This window comes from Notolepis coatsorum (genome assembly GCF_963971535.1).
Source record: "Notolepis coatsorum genome assembly, chromosome: 1".
In the NCBI taxonomy this organism is placed as follows: Eukaryota; Metazoa; Chordata; class Actinopteri; order Aulopiformes; family Paralepididae; genus Notolepis; species Notolepis coatsorum.
This window is the reverse complement of record NC_140165.1, coordinates 93,583,508-93,603,338: the sequence shown is the minus strand read 5'-3', so window position 1 is coordinate 93,603,338 and position 19,831 is coordinate 93,583,508. Positions and strand designations below refer to the sequence as shown.

General features: G+C 40.5%; 1 protein-coding gene across 1 annotated transcript in view; it reads right to left on the bottom strand.

The window, feature by feature from the left end:
- Positions 1-967: 967 nt before the first annotated feature.
- Positions 968-19,831, bottom strand: part of LOC311242862 (uncharacterized protein) — a gene marked incomplete at its 3' end in the record, with an annotated part of 37,644 nt that continues 18,780 nt past the window's right edge. Inside the window, exons 3-6 of the mRNA XM_084331924.1 lie at positions 19,587-19,766; positions 10,250-10,378; positions 8,133-8,171; positions 968-1,117 (exon numbers count right to left, since the gene is read on the bottom strand). Of these exons, the coding sequence (XP_084188050.1) occupies positions 968-1,117; positions 8,133-8,171; positions 10,250-10,378; positions 19,587-19,766 (498 nt within the window). The remainder of the gene's footprint in view (positions 1,118-8,132; positions 8,172-10,249; positions 10,379-19,586; positions 19,767-19,831) is intronic.

The following is a 19,831-nucleotide window of genomic DNA, read 5'->3' as shown; positions in this document are numbered from 1 at the left end:
TATTTAGCAATTTTTTTCACTATTTATTTGGGCAATTTTACACAATTCCTGTGAGTTTATGGAACACATCTGTAAGGTTTTTTTCAATCAAATTCATTGTTATGTATTTTTAATCAAGTACTTTGGTGGACCACTTTCTGCCCTTCCAGATTCCAAGCTGTTTTTGGCTGGGCTCCGCCCATACTCGCAATGCGCTTTGAGTGACAGTCACCCACCTGCACTGGCAGATACCTTTGGGGGAGAGAGAGAGAGAGAGAGAGAGAGAGAGAGAGAGAGAGAGAGAGAGAGAGAGAGAGAGAGAGAGAGAGAGAGAGAGAGAGAGAGAGAGGGGGGGGGAGAGACTGATAGAGAGGGAGATAGAGTGAGAGAGACAGATAGAGGGAGAGAGGGAGAGACAGACAGAGAGACGAGAGCACAGAGCTGTGTGCATGTGTGAGCGACTCGAGTCGCGAGTGTGTGTAAAAAGCAGGGGCAGTCGGCAGGGAGGAGAGATCGCTCCGAGACTCGCACCGTATGAGCCTCTCTCTCCCTCTCTCTATCCGTCTCTCCGTCTCTCTCTCTCTTTTTCTCTCTTTTGGGGAAGTGTCTGACAGGGAAACCGCTTCCGCATTATTTCCACTCGCTCCGTTTTGATCATAATTTCAGCGTATTACAGTTGATTGTGGGCGGGCGGTGGCAGATCAGCGCCTTACTACGTAGGAGAGCAAGTAAATTCTGAATGGCTTGGTTTAGTGGGGGAGGATCTTGTGTCAGCTGAACTGGAGGAATGGGACTGAATGAGGATTTCACATCTAGTCAGTGTTGGTACAACCCACATTGCTAGAAAACAATGCAAACCACTGGGAAAGGCCATTTATAAGATAGTGGAGCTTTAATAAAATATCGATCGAATCGAGGTTCACGATATATCGCCCAGGACTAATGTGAGCAGGTGGGAGAATGTGTGTGTATGTGTGTGTGCATGAGTTCACACCCTGCGATGAAGGTCCAGATAGTTCCTGGAGCACGCCAGACCTGCCACAGCCTGTCGGATGGTCCTAGCGGCTTGCCAGTTCGACACGTCCCTATGCACGAAAAGCATTAGCCGCTCCTTCAGCGTCGCTGTGTCGACCAGAGGCTGGACAGGAAGACCGTAGGTTAAGATAAGATATTCCTTTATTGATCCCCTTGGGGAAGTTCAGGCATCATAGCAGCATGGGGGAGGGGGGGTACAGGGTAATAGTAGAAGACATGATACAGGTCATACAATTATAGTACAGTAGAAAAGAAAAATAGGCAGTGTAAACAATATAACAATATTATTAACTCCGATATACGCATTATGAGCAAGTGGGCAGTGTAAATCAAGGTGCAGATGAGGGTATGTATGCCATTTCAGTTATATTTGCATTACAGATTTACAATAAATATAGTTACAATAGACACTGTAATCAAAATATATACTATGAGTAAGTATACAGTATACACAGGTGCAGTATGCATAAGGTCAAAACCAAGACTAAATTATGTGACCCAGCACAGACCTTGGGTCCTTTAGAGCAGTGGTTCCCAAAGTCGGGGTCGCGACCCAAAGGTGGGCCGCGAGCAGCCACGGATGGGCCGCGAGATGATTAAAAAAAAAAAAAAAAATCTTTTTTTTATTTTTATTTTTTTTTATTTTTTTATTAAATTTTTTTTTGTCAGGCCACTGAACTTAGAAGCAGGCCAGGACAGTGTTTCTAGTTGTATTCTAAAATTCTATTCTATTGTATTCTAAAATGTGACTATATGGTTTTATATTAACTTAATAAATAAACAAAAACGAAAAATCTACTTATTTCAACGAACATTTCAAACTAAATAACAGATTATGCACATAAAACGCTGAAAACAACCGAAGCAACAATAGTATTTTAATGAGGCTATTATTATTATCATTATTATTTTGCAACAAGTTAGCCCTCTCATAAATAGCACATATAAATGAATAACTAACTTGAACTAACTTAATAGGATTGAAGTGATATTTGGCTTAAAAAATCGGTCGCCTGGCAAAAAAAAAAAGAAAAAAAAGCCTGACGATGTGCATTGGGCCGCGGCTCTCTGACGCCTTATTTTCTGGGCCCCGGCCTGAAAAGTTTGGGAACCCCTGCTTTAGAGGAGTCTTCAAATTAGTTTTTTTCTTTTTTACATGATATGAAAATACAGGTTCATACCTTCAAAATAAGCCATCACCTGTACAAATCTGGGGGATACTTTTCAATCTATGTCTTATGAAACATGCTGATATCTAGTAGGGATGGGAATCGAAAACCGGTTCCCGTTGGGAGCCGGTTCCTAATTGTTCGATTCCTGGAATCGCATGCCTCCGTGACTATCGATTCCTCGTATCGCTGCCAGGTGTTTCCTACAGTTGCGCATAACGTTAGCGTTAGCATGCAGCCATAGAGCAGACTATTTGATTTCTTAAGGGCTCGAAATTGCCTCCGTTTGTCATATGCTCCCGAAATGCTCCCGGTTTGACTGCTTCTATGTGCAGTGAAAACTACTCCAATGTATTAGAACCTAGTCATTGATTTAATTCAGGGTAACCTAAGATTAGCCGTGGAGCTAACGCTAGCCAACGTTAGCTAACCAAGCTGATACAGACACACCAATCACGCAACAGAGAGATAACAGCTGACTGGGCTCAGGTAGGGTTCGTTTCTACACACTGTAGTTTGTAGTTTATTACACGCTGAACATCGCCCATTTCCGAAAGAATCCAGTGTTTTTCCATAGATCGCGAGATAGGACGCTTTATGTGCAATAAGCCCGAATCGTTCTGGTTGATTCCCTGAACCTCCAAATACTCCCAAATCCAGGTACCGTAATTTTCGGACTATAAGCCGCGCCTTTTTCCCCCATTTTTCGACCCTGCGGCTTATATAATGGTGCGGCTTATATGCGACTCCACGTGACCAAACCCGAAAATGTTAAAATCGAAATATTGCTTTTTTGACTGCATTGAAATGTTATTTATCTGTTCCCTTATTTGCTAAACTTAATACAACTTGTAAATGAGTTAATTCTTGTTATTTGTCCGACAGTATTGTGTCCCAATGCTAATTACATATGGTAATTAAACATTAAAACACCTGCGGCTTATAGTCCAGTGCGGCTTATATATGTACACATCATTCAATTTAGCTGCTGCGGCTTATATTCAGGTGCAGCTTATAGTGCGAAAACTACGGTATATAACATGTACATATGTACCGTCTTACCCCGAAAATCCGATCGTTAGAAAAAGCCTTGTTTATGACCGGTACAGTAAGCCACTGTCATAGTTACATAAACATGTTACATACCACGTTCGGTAAAATAGACATGGGTGGTCCTTACCGTAGCCAGAAGGTAATCCAAAAAGAATAATTCCAATGATCCCACCGGCGATCGCAATTACAAGTTTATATGTAATTATAATTACACGTGTTTACTCGATTTGAGGCAAGCGGATCTGCTTGCAATCGCTTTGGAAGAGCTCCTCCCCCACAGAGCCAGTCTCGATGCCTCGATGCATTCAATGACAATAATGCTGCCTTCCTATCCGAGTTCAAATGGTAGACAATACTGCCATCTGGTGATATTCGATGGGCATTGCAGTTCAAGCATATGTGGCTGTGCCAAAATGATTCAGATCTCTCCGGGCGAGTCTGTAGCGCGGGGATCAAAGGAAAAAGATCAAATGATCTAATAACGTATCATCATCACCGTTCAACGCATGGCGAGCAAACACGTATATATACGTGGATGGCGCAGATTGAGTTAATGTCATACAGTCTGGAGGGATTGATTTATGACGTGATGTCATTTGCGGTCCGCCGATGGACCCCTCGGGCTAAATAGGTTAACTGGCGCCCCCAAAAGTGGCAATTTTTTTACTTGAAGTTGAGGACTGCATACTTCTTTTGCAAACCAAAATACTATACGTTATACTTATAGCACATTCATGAGCCTGGTCTCTTTTGAAAGATAACATTCTGAAGTTTCTGATACAATAAAGTTCACTTTTAGTGCTAATGAAATAGAGTAACATAGGTCTGAACTTGAGTTGTAGAAAAACTTGTTACTCAAATTTTTCTGTAGTAGTTGCAATATCCAAATGTATATTTCTAAAAAAAAATTGGTATGGCTTAAAAAACACCCTGGGTCCATAGCCTGAAGTCTTGTGTGTCCATGTCCATAACATTTCATAAAAATCCGTTCAGAAATTAGTGGTTAGGAGCGATTTTGGTAAAAAGTGAGAGATAAAAAAAAGAACTGCATAAAACCAATTCCTCATCGACTCCAATGCATTCAGCGGACATTTCTCTTCCTGTTTGCACTCGTGACTTTTCACCTAGATCCCCGATTCCCTCATCCCCACGTGGGGTAGCATTGGATAGCCACACTCATTGGTTACAACCCTGTCCAATAATTTCCAAGATCACCAAATGATTGACGGATCTAGAGTGTCGGGAGTTGGGAGTGGTATTCGAAAAAAGATTAAGTCTGCCGTGTACTTCGGCGCACACCTCACATGAACGCATAAACTATATCTTAAATTATGGCTATGTGTATAATATAATAATATTTTTCGGTTCATTTCCGTTTTATACCATTTTGAAAAACGCTCGTTTTATGAAAGTTCCAGAACATTTCAGAAGATTCTGTGATAATCGCCCTTTACTGGAATATACTGGAATACACAAAAAAACATTTTTCGGCCTATTTATGAATCGTTTTCAAATAAACGCTAGATTATCGATAGTATATGTGTACTTATGCACGCTATAGAAGCGGGCTGAAAAATCGATTATCCATTTCCAGCACACACACACACACACGCACACATAGGGCCCACGTTGATATATATGTGAGAAAAGCTCTGATTATCCCAAGACTGGTAAAATAGATTCCTTACCTCAGATCAGATGTTCTCCAAAAAGATTATTCCAATTCCTGATCGCCATTCCAAATATCGATCACGTTTATTGATCCAACGCTGGGTACTGTAAACACACATTCTCTGCTGTTCTGCGGCTCGGCAATGACTTCGATCGTCTCGGGTTACTTGTCTGACAAGTAAAATGTGGAAGCAGGATTTGTTTTTCTCCATGCTTTTCATTCAATCCAATGGGGTGCAGTACCATCCGGAGAGACGATAGGGGGCGGTATTTTCCCAATGGAGCTCAGACAGAGTCCCAGTGGTAACGTGAGGCTAGATTGATGAAATATGAATGGAAATCGCTAATAAAGTTAAAAGAAAAACATCAAAAACGAGATCTCTCGTCTCGTTGGCACTGAACGGTTGGCATGAACTAACGAGAAATCTCGTCGTTGGCACTCAAAGTGTTAAAACGTCCATGGGGCCGGGTCGGTGCCAGTTAACACATTAATTGCCAAAAACGAAGATTCTCGTTTCTGTGTAGTTTTTCCTTTTTTTCGATTTTAATACCCTATTCCAGCGGTTCTCAAACTACGGGTCGCGACCCAAAGTGGGGTCGCGGGTAGGTGACAGTGCATTGGCAAAAGAAAATAACTCAGATCGAGTTTTCCACCCGGGAGCTGTGTGTATTTGCCATGTCTCGCAACTCTCACCCCTTCATCAATGGAGGCCGACACACGTATTCCAATACACATCTCACTACACCCTGCGCATTTATAATCGCGGGAGGGGGGGTCTGGTCTTTTGTGTGTAACCCAGACTCGCAATTGATAGGTTTGTTGTCAGAAGCGGTGCTGGTTGGCCGCGATGAAATGGGCTCTGCCTCTGATCTCGAGGCAGAGTATTCGCCTTTGTTAACTCTGAGAAGAAGCGCAGATTTTCCTTGCAAACAAAAACAACACATTGGCAGAGAAATGTGCTGATAATGCGCTGGAAACTCCGTTAGTGGCAATCCAGGATAATCAGCGGAGATTTGGGGGTATTTACTCAGCTTGATGGCTTTTTGTAGGAACAGAATGCAGCCAGGAGGCGCTCAATGATCTTTCGTGTGACGAGCTACTGAAAGTCAAGTTCACTGGACACTGGACAGGCCCTTGCAAAGTTCTGGATATCAGTCCGGAACGAGTACCAAGTGTTGTGTAATGCTGCGGTGATAAAGCGTGTCACCTTCGTTTTATAAATGTGCATCCAGAAACAATTCCATTGCTTTTGTTGATAATATTCATTCATTTTAATTGATAATAGTGCTATAATTTCATTTTCTAAACAACGTGCTTTTATTTTGATATTCCTTATCTCCACGTTGAAATTACACGATACATTAACAAATTGGTTGCCAGCCGGATATGACAATTTATCGCTTGGATGCCACCACGTTAATCAATGGGAGGACGAGCACATTTGCGAACGCATAAACTATATCTTAAATGATGGCTATGTGTCTAATACACCCGTCGCTTATCAATGACTTGCTTGCAGTCAACATGTACGAAACGGATTGTTTTTATCAGTACATTTCCGTTTTATACTGTTTTGAATAAGAGTATAGTTTTGGAGAGTTCTAGTAATTTCAGAGAAATTCCGCCCTTTACTGGAATACACAAAACACGTTGTCATTTTCCGGCTGATTTATGAATAGTTTTCAAATAAACGCTAGATTATCGAGAGTATTTGTGTTCTTATGCACGATACAAAAGCGGCCTGAAAAATAAATTTATTCGTGCTGCACTCAGCGCCTAACGCCACACACACACGTTGTGAAATCTGTGAATAACAACTCTGATTAACCCAAAACTGGTAACATAGATTCCTTACCTCAGATCAGATGTTCTGCAAAAAGATGAATCCAATTCCTGATCGCCATTCCAAATATTGATCGCGTTTATTGCTCCAATGTTATAGTCCGAGACGCATGATCCAAGCTGCTTCCAGCCCCGCAAGTGACTCTGGTAACACAACACTGCTTGCCAGAGATAGGAAAATCCTGGACCGGAGTATTTCTCTGATGCACTTTTTCACTCAATCCAATCCAATGATGTGCATTACCATCCGGGAGACGATAGGGGCCGGTATTTGCCCTTTTCGAGCTCAGAGCCATTCCCAATGATAATGTCAAGCTGGACGGATGAAAATGAATGGATATCGCTAATAAAAGAAATAACAACGTGATTTCTCGTTGTTGGCAACCAATGTGTTAAGTGTGGGGTCGCCAAAAAAAATCCTAAATAAAATGGGGTTGTGGTATAAAAAAAATTGAGAACCCCTGCCCTATTCAATCTCAGGGTGCTGTGTGTTGGCTGAAAAATGCATAGTGGGAATCCGAAGGTGCAGTACCGGCCGCATCCTACCAGGCGGCGGTATCGAGCTACATTTCTAACATTGTATCCTGGGCTGTGGAATGACCCCATGTCTCGGATTTCATTTTTTGTTCTCGGCGAAGCGCACAGTTCAGCCGGTTACATCGAAGCCCGTCAACTATGCTTGATCCGTATGTTATGGTAATTTATAACGTCGAGCAAATGGGGATTGGATCTACCAGATGGCGATCAAGAAATTGGAATATTCTTTTTGGATTACTTTCGGCCAAAGGTAAGAGCGATTTGACGTCAATTCTAGCTTGATCCTGCAATGCTTTCATAGCGATCGGGCTGGTAACCGTTTCTAGTGTTCAATGCGAATGCCGTTTCTGATGCTCGAATAATCAGAAACGACCCCCCCCCCCCCCCCCCCCCTTTCATGCATTCATGATGGAACATAATACCGATAATGTGGACTTGAATCCGGAACAATAGCGGGTTCAGGCGACATATTTTTTTATTAGTATTTATTTTTATTTATTTTTTTACCTTTTTATTTTTCCTTTTGCTGTGAAGCACCTTGAGATCTTGTTGAGTTTAAAGTGTGCTATATAAATGAAATGTACTATTATTATTAATGCTGGCTAATTGTATTTATTCAATTACATGTTTTTCCGTTCAGTGCTCATAGCCAGATAATTTCTTTGCACTTGTCCTATGTAATGAGTGAGTGAGTGAGTGAGTGAGTGAGTGAGTGAGTGAGTGAGTGAGTGAGTGAGTGAGTGAGTGAGTGAGTGAGTGAGTGAGTGAGTGAGTGAGTGAGTGAGTGAGTGAGTGAGTGAGTGAGTGGGTGAGTGAGTGAGTGAGTGAGTGAGTGAGTGACTTACCTTATTGCTAAGCCTCATCAGAGATTCATAAGCTTGTTCCTGCAGTGGACAAATTGAAGAGGAAATTGGGAGTGGATTATTTTTAAATAAAAAAATACAATTAAAAAGAAAATATTATACAGACTGTAAAATAGCAGGACTCAAACTCTCTGCGTGTATAATTCTAGTAATCAACACCAACATCAAGATTCTCATGCTGATATATATATATACTGTATATCTTTTAGTTTTTACCACATATAGCCTACATCGGGATGAGAAATGGCTTACAGAAATAATATTTATTTTGAATATGAGCTCTTCTTCTGAGACAAAGACATTTAGTCATGAGAGCTCAACCCACTGTTGAAACACTGTGCTGTGGGAAGAACGAGGCAGAATCACCATGCGACAGGCTTAGTCTACAACAGGGGTCTCAAACTCCCGGCCCACGAGCCAATTGCGGCCCGCTGGATGATATTTTGTGGCCCCTACTTGACATTAAAGTTTAGTGTTAGTGCACTGCATCCTGTGGGCGACTTTTTGCAGAGTCGTTGCGCGAGGTGGGCGTTTTATTTATTTGATCACTTATAGGCTACCATAGCTCAGGGTCATGACAGCAAACGTTAGTAACTTGGTTGAAACGTGATTCCGGAGTGATACCAAGTGGAAGGAAAATATATCCCGTATGGCAGGCATCCTCAAAATTCTCCGCTATCTCCTCTGCAAGCAGTGCTCTGCCTGCATGTCCGACTGCACTGCGTGTCGTCTCTTTCAACGGGTCAGAGCGAGAGTTGACAGCGCATCTACAGGTAGTCTAATCTGCAGGTACTGTAACTAGTAGCCTAGTTTCGCCAGCAGGCAGCTAGTAGAAAAATATGGCATGTTCAAAGATGGCTAGTAAAAAAAAAGTCAACAGTGAAAATCGCTGCAATTCAAAGGTGAATGGACTGAAAAATATGCATTCATCCTCCCTCCAACCAGCACCAAACCAATGTGCCTAATATGCCAAGAAACTGTAGCTCGTGAAGAGTGGCAATTTGAAACGCCACTACGAAACAATACAGTTATTTTGATGCAACCTTTCCTCAAAATTCAGTGCTAAGAACCACAAAAATAAATGGAATGAAATCATCATATCAAGCTGCAAGCAGAATTATTGTTAAATCTATGTCACAATGAGAAAAAGCAAGCAAGTCCTCACTCAGTAGCATGGGTGTTGGCTAAACACAAGAAGCCATTATCTGATGCATAATTAATTAAATAATGTAAGACTGAAGTGATGGAGACCATGTTTGAAGGCAAGCAAAACCGCCTCAGATAGCACAGCTACCAGAATAACTGAAATACTGGCTGGTGATTTGATTAAACAGCTTTGTGATAGAATAAAAAAATGCACAGTGCATTTCCATAGCTGTGGATGAGTCCACTGATACCACTGAGAATGCTCAGTTGCTGGTGTTTGTGAGGTTTTATGATGAGGCAAAGGGGTAGTTTGTTGAAGATGTATTGTGCCTGACAAACCTCAGAGGACACACAAGGGGGGAAGACATAAGAGGAAGCGCTGCCAAGTCTCTGGCAGCAAGGAGTAGGTAAGAGAAGCCTATGTTTTGAAATGTTATTGCTAAAGATTGAGAAGATTGGATCAGTTGTACTTTTTTTTTTTTAATACTTGAAACCCTTTTTTTGTGGAATATTTGATACGGCCCAGCCTCACCCAGACTCTACCTCCAGTGGCCCCCAGGTAAATTGAGTTGAGATCCCTGGTCTACAACTACAGTAGCTTAGATATTACATTTATAATATTAGTCTTCTATTTTTTTATACCATTGTGTTGTGTCTTGCAGTGCATACCCACACCCCTTCACACACACCCCTTCACACACACACACACACACACACGTAGCCTTAATTAAATATATATTTCATATTATTATTTTATATATTTCTGCTTTGTTTGACCGTACAGTGTCATTAATTATTGGTATTGGTGCTTTAATCAGCACAGCCCTAGCTGACTCCTGTGCAGAGATTGAGTGCAACAAAGGTCCCGGGATGTTGCGATTACATGGTATGCACCTTAGCTTAGTGAGGGCACCGGGACGTCCCGGCCCAAACCTTCCCTTATTTTATGTTACCCGAGTCAGGTCCATGTTCTCCGTCACCAGGTGGAAGAGGAGTGTGTTCCCTTCCAGTACGGGCGGGATGATGTTGTATTCCTTTACGATTGTGATCAGCTGCATCCAAGATGGCATCACGGCGAATGCCTGTGCGGGGGCAAGGAGGCAGGAAGTTAAGAGTTGGTTAGATCAGCGGGAGTTACTTAAAGGGGAACTATCTTATAAATTGCCTTTTCCAGTGTTTAGCATTGTTTTCTAGCAATGTGGGGTTGTATCAACATTGTATATGTCGGAAATAAATTTTTCTGCGCATTCTTCCAGTTCAGATGAGACAAGGTCCTCCCGCACTGAACCAAGCCATTCTGATTTGACTGGTTCGCTGACATGAATTAGGCACTGATCTGCATATCTCAGCCCCTGGTTGTAGCCACCGCCCACAATCAACAATTCGCTCAACAACAGAGCGAGTTGAAATAATGCGAAAGCGGTTTCCCTGTCACTGACACTTCCTCAAATGGGTTGGCGTGGCGCGGGTGCTGGTGGAGAGGGAGCGGGAGAGAGAGCGGGCGGATGGGGGGAGGCGGACGGATAGAGAGAGGGAGAGAGAGGCTCTCATACGGAGCATTTACACACACTCCCGACTGCATGTGTGTGGGGAAACACTCTCGGAGCATCTCTCCGCTCTCTCTCTCTCTCTCTCCCTCTCTCTGTCTGTCTCTCCCTCTCGCTCGTTCTCTGCTCTCAATTCAATTCAATTGGCTTTATTGGCATGACGCAACTTGTACAGGTTGCCAAAGCAAATTATTAATAACATAAACATGGATTACAAAACAGATATTAATGTCATAGCTCTCTCTCGCCACTCGCGTCACGTCAACCTGTTGCAAAATATCATAGCGCACACACACACTCCCACGCGTATTCCGATCCGTGCAATAATATTCACGGGGTATATATTGTCATTTGAAACAAGTTACCAATGCATTGTCCCGTGGGATTATGCCCCCCCCCCCGCGGCAAAATTAATTAGTCTCTCTCTCTCTCTCTCTCTCTCTCTCTCTCTCTGTGCAGACTGTGGGTGACTGTCATACAGCGCATTGCGAGTATGGGCAGAGCCCAGCCAAAAACAGCTTGGAATCTTGAAGGGTAGAAAATGCTGCTCTACAGAACTTGATTAGAAATACAAAACAATGAATAAAAAAAATAAAAAAAACGTACAGATGTGTTCCATAGACTCACAGGAATTGTGTAAAATTGCCCAAATAGTGAAATAAATAGTAAGATAGTTCCCCTTTAATGATGTAAAGTTGGCCCTCATTTATTTAGGGTATTTATTAATGATGATAATTATCATTCATTGCAGCCCTAGTTGTTTAGGAAACATTTAAGTTACTTAAACTCTTCATTCCTTTTCGGGATTACCCCACAAAGGAGGGTCAATTCCCATGGATATTTGTATGAACCTCAATTCATTGGATTGAAAATAGGGCTGGGCGATATGGCCAAAAATGATATTGCGATAACGATATCTATAACAATATCATATCGATAATTATCGATATTGTTATAAGTATAAAAAATTAGTTTTTATTATTATTATTATATATATATTTTTTAAACAACAGATGTATGTTTATTTTGCAGCAATTCGTTGTCGTTGCCGCCATCTTTAGTGTTACATCCCCTCACACTCCAGTTCTCAGGCTGCAGCTGGTTTGAAAGCGAAAGTAAACGGGCTTCTCTGCTGGCTGTGGCTCCAGGGGAGTTGAACAGTTCTGGCTCTGCTAGTTTCTTTTCTATCTTTTGGTGCTTTTTTGGTGGACAAACCACCGCACATGTGCACCGTGAATAGCCTACTGTGTACAGATGGTTTCAAACTGTATTTTACATTAGAAAGCAAACTTAATAAATGGACACGAGAAAAATAAATCTCAATTTGGTCAGTATTGTCATTTGGACAAGCAAAGCCATTACTTTAAGTTGCAGGCAAGAAAGACAAGTCTGTCCACTGTCTCTGGGTTTAACAAAAAAAATTATAAAATGGCATCTGATCATAAATCAATATTTTTCAGAGTGTTGCAAAAAAAATTCGATTTTAAAATCAAACGTATTCAAGTATTAACATCACTAACATGTCATAAAAGCATGTAGAATGTATATGATCATCAATATGTTAGTTTAGCAATAGGTTAAAAGTGCCATTAGATAGTTTTACCTTCTCGATTTGCTGAAGTCTATTCCAAGACGGGGACCATTTTGAAAATGTTGAACCATGGGAATTGTAGTTTCTTTGCCGCCATTTTGTCGAGGGCATGCATAGCTGTGGATCAGCGTTGGAATTATTCCGAACTACACTTCCTGGCAAGTTCTATGGGGGTTCAAAGTTCAGCGTTCTGAATGAATTATGTCAATAACTGTTATTATTTGGGATAATAAGCCACAAAAGGTAACGTTTTTGACAAATATTGAGACGCAGTTAGTTTCTCCTCCCTATTGTTACAGTAGCATGCAGCAACAATTAGATCTGAAATTAGTTTCAAAATGGTTGCACTGTGGTGAAAATAAAAAATACAGTAAATTACAGTAGATATCATTATCTGTTCTTATGCACGCCTGGTGATACTAAATCCAAATTGAACTCTGGCATTTGAAAGATAATATATGTATATATATATATATATATAAATGTGCGAATTGGTTATAATAAGGTAATTTATAAGCATCATATTCTATATTCTATAATAATATTTCAAATTGCATTGGTCCGGATGGGAGAATTCAGTACTGTATCTACAGAACATTCGGTTTAATCATCTTCCCTTTATTAATTTCCTTTGATTTTTTGTACACATGATCTCAAGAGGGTACTGAACGAGATCAGTGGCAGTTTAAGTTGTCATTATTATTATGGTGTTATTCACTGTCAAAGATGCAAAGAAAATCATAATTCATATTCTCCTTTGTTTCATCACAATTTAAGCAAGCCTAGTAATAGACACAATATTTCTGACACTGTGAATACATTCCCTGAGGTCCATAGATGTCCCTAGATACCAAGAATATGCAAATGGTCCTTGTAGAAGTGGAGCAATATTCCATTTACCTAGGTATATATTTTAGGCGAAAAGATTCCACGGGTGGAACAGGTTAAGAGACCATACGAGACACAGAGTGTGGGAGAGATAATAAACGTGAGAAGAGATGTAGTGTTAATTTTAAGCCATAGCAGCGTTTGATTGGGTCAGAGGTGACAAGCGTAGACAAGCGTTGACAGAGAGACAGCAGAGAGTGGGGGAGGGAGGCCAGTTTTGTACAAGACCTTTTGTTTATGAAAATAAACATCAAGAAAAGAGATCACGTTTCCAGTGTAATTCTTCTGATTATGGATGCATCAACGGGGTGAAACAGTGGGTGACAGCCAGTAAGATCAACCAACAAAAAAAAAAAACAGCGCAGAGACTTCACGGAACGGCAGATGACGGGTTGATAAGACTGAAACACGGTTATCTTTCAGTTTGGACCTTCAACTTTCATTTAACCTCTTCCGCCCGTTTGGTCCGGGGCCGGACCGCAAATGACATCACGTCATAAATCAGTTTTTTTTGTCAAACGTATTCAAGTATAAACATCACTAACATGTCATAAAAGCATGTAGAATGTATATGATCATCAATACGTTAGTTTAGCAATAGGTTAAAAGTGCCATTAGATAGTTTTACCTTCTCGATTTGCTGAAGTCTATTCCAAGACGGCGACCATTTTGAAAATGTTCAGCAGTATGATGGAGGTTTTGTTAATGTAATGTAATCTACTTGCACAGATGTATGTTATATAGCCTAGTACTATTCTTACTGGATTAAACGTACATTTAAACAATTCATCTTTTGTGGAAGATCAACAACCACCCACGGGACTATGTGTTGGCGATAAGGGTTCCGCATGGACCATAATATTGCTTGTTACTTTCCCGTCAGCACACTAACTGTTAGCTTAACGTCAACAAAGTTTAACATTAAATAAATGTTTATCGTCGTCTTTCGACATCCCCGCCTCAGACTCCTATCGTTCTCATGATTATGAATATGTAACGGAACGTAGGCCAATCTCACTAACGTTACTCGACCGAAATCAATTAGCAACATGATTCACCGGTACTACTAGCTAGCTGGCTAACTAGCTAACGTTAACTATCTCCCGTCAAAACGTTAGCTGTAATGGATCATACATGATGTGGTGTGCTGTTAAGTTATCTGAAAATAATGCTCTATACACGGGGGGTAATTAACGTGAGCTAACGTTAGCCCTTCGGTGAGTGGTTTGCATGGCCACTGGACAGTAACGTTAGCTACAGCTTCCGACGTTAGCCTAGCTAACGTTAGCTACATATCTAGCAAGCTATAGACAAAGAACGTTTAATGTGACTGATCTAGTGAGCTAGAATCAGAATATTTCACCCATCAATAGCGGGTCCTACTAATCACCCCAAAGTACCAGAAAATACCAGAAAATACCAGAAACTACCCCAAAATACCCCAAAGTATAACCCAAAATACCAGAAACTACCCCAAAATACCCCAAAATACCAGAAAATACCAGAAAATACCAGAAAATACCCCAAAGTATACCCCAAAATACCAGAAACTACCCCAAAATACCAGAAAATACCCCAAAATACACCAAAGTATACCCCAAAATACCAGAAACTACCCCAAAATACCAGAAAATACCCCAAAATACACCAAAGTATACCCCAAAATACCAGAAACTACCCCAAAGTATACCACAAAATACCAGAAACTACCCCAAAATACCAGAAAATACCCCAAAATACCCCCAAAGTTGACCCCAAAATACCAGAAACTACCCCAAAATACCAGAAAATACCAGAAAATACCCCAAAGTATACCCCAAAATACCAGAAAATACCAGAAACTACCCCAAAATACCAGAAAATACCCCAAAATATACCCCAAAATACCAGAGAATACCAGAAAATACCCCAAAATACCCCAAAGTATACCCCAAAATACCAGAAACTACCCCAAAATACCAGAAAAAACCCAAAATACACCTGGTACTTTGGGGTGATTAGTAGGACCCTTGGGGTATTTTGGGGTATTTTCTGGTATTGTCTGGTATTTTGGGGTAGTTTCTGGTATTTTGGGGTATACTTTGGGGTATTTTGGGGTAGTTTCTGGTATTTTGGGGTATTTTCTGGTATTTTGGGAGAATACCAGAAAATACCCCAAAATACCCCAAAGTATACCCCAAAATACCAGAAACTACCCCAAAATACCCCAAAATACCAGAAAAAACCCAAAATACACCTGGTACTTTGGGGTGATTAGTAGGACCCTTGGGGTATTTTGGGGTATTTTCTGGTATTGTCTGGTATTTTGGGGTAGTTTCTGGTATTTTGGGGTATACTTTGGGGTATTTTGGGGTAGTTTCTGGTATTTTGGGGTATTTTCTGGTATTTTGGAGTAGTTTCTGGTATTTTGGGGTATACTTTGGGGTATTTTGGGGTATTTTCTGGTATTTTCTGGTATTTTGGGGTAGTTTCTGGTATTTTGGGGTATACTTTGGGGTATTTTGGGGTAGTTTCTGGTATTTTCTGGTATTGTCTGGTATTTTGGGGTAGTTTCTGGTATTTTCTGGTATTTTGGGGTAGTTTCTGGTATTTTGGGGTATACTTTGGGGTATTTTGGGGTAGTTTCTGGTATTTTGGGGTAGTTTCTGGTATTTTGGGGTATACTTTGGGGTATTTTCTGGTATTTTGGGGTAAACTTTGGGGTATTTTGGGGCATTTTCTTGTATTTTGGGGTAGTTTCTGGTATTTTGGGGTATACTTTGGGGTATTTTGGGGTATTTTCTGGTATTTTGGGGTATTTTGGGGTATTTTCTGGTATTTTCTGGTATTTTGGGGTAAACTTTGGGGTATTTTGGGGTATTTTGGGGTAGTTTCTGGTATTTTGGGGTATACTTTGGTGTATTTTGGGGTATTTCCTGGTATTTTGGGGTAGTTTCTGGTATTTTGGGGTATACTTTGGGGTATTTTGGGGTATTTTCTGGTATTTTCTGGTATTTTGGGGTGTTTTCTGGTATTTTCTGGTATTTTGGGGTATTTTGGGGTCGTTTCTGGTATTTTGGGGTATACTTTGGGGTATTTTGGGGGTAGTTTCTGGTATTTTCTGGTATTTTCTGGTACTTTGGGGTGATTAGTAGGACCCTCAATAGCTAATGTCAAGTATAAATAACGCAATGGCCATACCAACCCGTTCGTTTTAACGGGAGCTAGTTAACGCTAAGTTAAGCCAGCTACTGACAGTTTGTAAACAGACAGGCAGATTCGCAAAATACCGTCGGCGCCTACCGTCTGAACGTAATTTTAAAGGTTTTGACACAAACATTTTCAAACCGCAGTAAACCGTGAAACCGGTTAACGGCACATGCCTAGTCACAACAGCAGTTATAATGTATATTATCATCAATACGTTAGTTTACCAATAGGTTAAAGTGTTATTAGTGCAATTTTAATATTCGTTTGTGTTGTTTTCATCGTGAAAGTCCGTCATTTTGAAGAATTTACGTTGTAATTTTTTTTTTTTTTTTTTTGCCATTTTGAAGAGGACATCCAGAGCTTTGAATGAGCGTTGGAATTTTTCAGAAGCACACTTCCCATAGGCCTCTAGGTCAAAAAAGCAAATGGGTTCTGTATGAATTTCTTTAATATCTCTTATTATTCGGGATAATATACCACAAAACTAAATGTTATTGGCATATATTGGAGTGCAGTTAGTTTGTCTCCCATATTTTTAGCATTTAGCAACAATCAGATTTTTAATCAGTGTAAAAATGGCGGCACTCTGGCAAAAATAAGAAAGCTACTGTACATACAGTAGATTTCATTATCTGTTCTTATGCACGCCTGGTGATACTAAATCCAAATTAAACTTGGGCATTTGAAAGATACGATTTGGCACAATCCATAAATGTGAGAATTGGCTATAATAAGGTCATTTATAAGCCTGGTATTCTATAATAATATTTCAAATTGCATTGGTCCGGATGGGAGAATTCAGTACTGTATAATCTACAAAACCTTCTGTTTAATCATCTTCCCTTTATTCATTTCCTTAGATTTTTTGTACACATGATCTCAAGAAGGTACTGAACAAGCTCAGTGGCAGTTTTTCATGTCTGGTCATTTTTAGCATGGTGTTATTCACTGTCAAAGATGCAAAGAAAAATCATAATTTGTTTCATCACAATTTAAGCAAGCCTAGTAATAGACAATATTTCTGACACTGGGAATACATTCACAGAGGTCCATAGATGTCCCTAGACACTAAAAAGTGTTATTAGTGAAATATTCGTTTATAGAAATCTCAGGGCATCGAGACGGAAAAAGGCGAGGATTGGCGCGAGGATTTGGCGCAACCTAACTTGAGTGTAGTCTTTTGAGAGAAGAGAGCCAAGGCTTTAGAGTAAAATAAAAAACTACACTTTCCAGCTCACGCCAGCCCTGTCAATCATCTGACTTCTTTTTCAGTTTTTTTCCCCTCTCATTAGTTTCGGGATCATATCTCACCGGTAGAACAAACCTGAGCGTTATTACCATAAATTAGAATGCAGTTAGTTTCTCTACCCTTCTGTGAACGTCTAGCAAAAAACAGCGTTGCAATCTGATGAACAATGGCGGAGAAGTTTAGATTATAAAAAAGTAACTGTAGATTTCATTCATGGTTTGTGAATCACGCTTGGTGATACTAAATCCAGATTGAACTCTGCCATTGGAAAGGGGAGATTTGGCCCGATCCATAGATGTGCGACATTCTATAATCATATTTCAAATTGCATGTGTCCGGATGGCAGAATTCAGTACGGTCTCTACAAAATCTCCCGTTTTACTCATCTTCCCTTTATTCATTTGCTTAGATTTTTTTTACACGTGATCAAGAATCTGAATGAGCTCAGTGGCAATTTTTCACGTGTAGTAATTTTTAGCATGGTGTTATTCACCGTCAAAGATTAAAATTATTATTATTATATTTTGATATTCTCCTTTGGTTAATCACAATTTACTCAAACCTAGTAATGGACACAATATTTCTGACAGTGGGAATACATTCCATGAGATCCATAGATGTCCCTAGATACCAAGAACATGCAAATGAACCTTGTAGAAGTGGAGCAATCTTCCATTTACTTAGGTATGTATTTTTAGGCGGATTTTCCGAAAATAGGGCTAGGGCTTAAAGGGTTAAAAAAGAACTACAGATCCTGTAGTCTTTAGTATCCTTGTGAGTAGTCTTTTTAATTTTTTTTATTCAACATTGTAATTGTTGTATAATGCTGTATTGTATGTATCTGTTGTGTATGAGAGAGGGATATGCGCATGTGTTTGCGCATTAATGAGTGTAGGGGGGAGGGGGGGTTTCGGTGTAGTTATTCTACCGGTATATAGGTTTAAGAGGGGGAGTCGCTTATAAGCCCTTGGGCTTCATGACCTTTCCTGCTGTTCTTTTACTTCTTTTTATTCCAGAATGTATGTTTGTAAGTGCAAATAACAATAAACAAAAATGTGTGAATCTAATTTCTCATCGTTCCACCGCCCCTTTATTTATTTTTATATAATATCCTCGGAAATATCCCTCATGCAAGATATCGTGATTTCAAGAATTTCATAATTTTCCCCTTCAGAGGTGATTGATCCGGTCACCGGGAGACAAAGCCGGAGGTGGTAACTTTTTCCGACCAAACGCTCGTTGGCTGTTTGGGCGTATAACCCGAAATTGGAAGCACATAATAGGCCGAGTAGGGTGTCAATCAAACAGTGGCCATTTTAGCTTTCAACCGACAATAACACAGCGTGACGCGACAGACAAGGGAAAATGTGCTGCGACGTGTGCAGGCGGGCTGTCGGAACATTAAGAGGTTAAAGACTTATTTAGTTTTTATTTATATACTCAAACGTTTTGTTCCATTAGACAACTTTCATGCTAAAGTGTAGAGATGAGCTGGGATGCATACTTATGACCATAGTTAATGTGTTTACTTTATAAATGGAAGCTGATACAAACCTCTAGCCTATCTTAAAACTCTGGGAGATGTGTTTTTGGCCAACAGCTAGGCTAGTGGTCCCTAACCGCTTCCATTAATTTGTGCTAAGCTAGGCTAGCTAAGCTGGATAGCTTTCTACTGAACGAACAGAGAGGACATTGGTATCCATCTTCTTTGTGGGACTCTGGAGAGGACGGAAAGCATATTTCCCATAATGTTGGTGTGCCCGTTTAAGTATTTACAAAGTGATCCTATAAATGGGATGGTGGGGAACAAGGGTCATGTTTCTTACCATGCGTTGGTCTGGCAGTATGTAGAGGTTGTTGTTTGTATGGAGGTATCCATGCGGCGCCAGCAGCTGGATGATGTCCTGCTCTGAGTAGGTAGCCGTCGAGGTCACCCAAGGCAGGTTTGTTATCATCACTACGGGCCTCTGGTCCCCATGCTCAAAATGTTCCATGATACAGCTCATCTACAAAAAAATAGATATATCTTTTTATAGAAAATGCAGAAATATGGAGCTGCATGGGTGTAGAT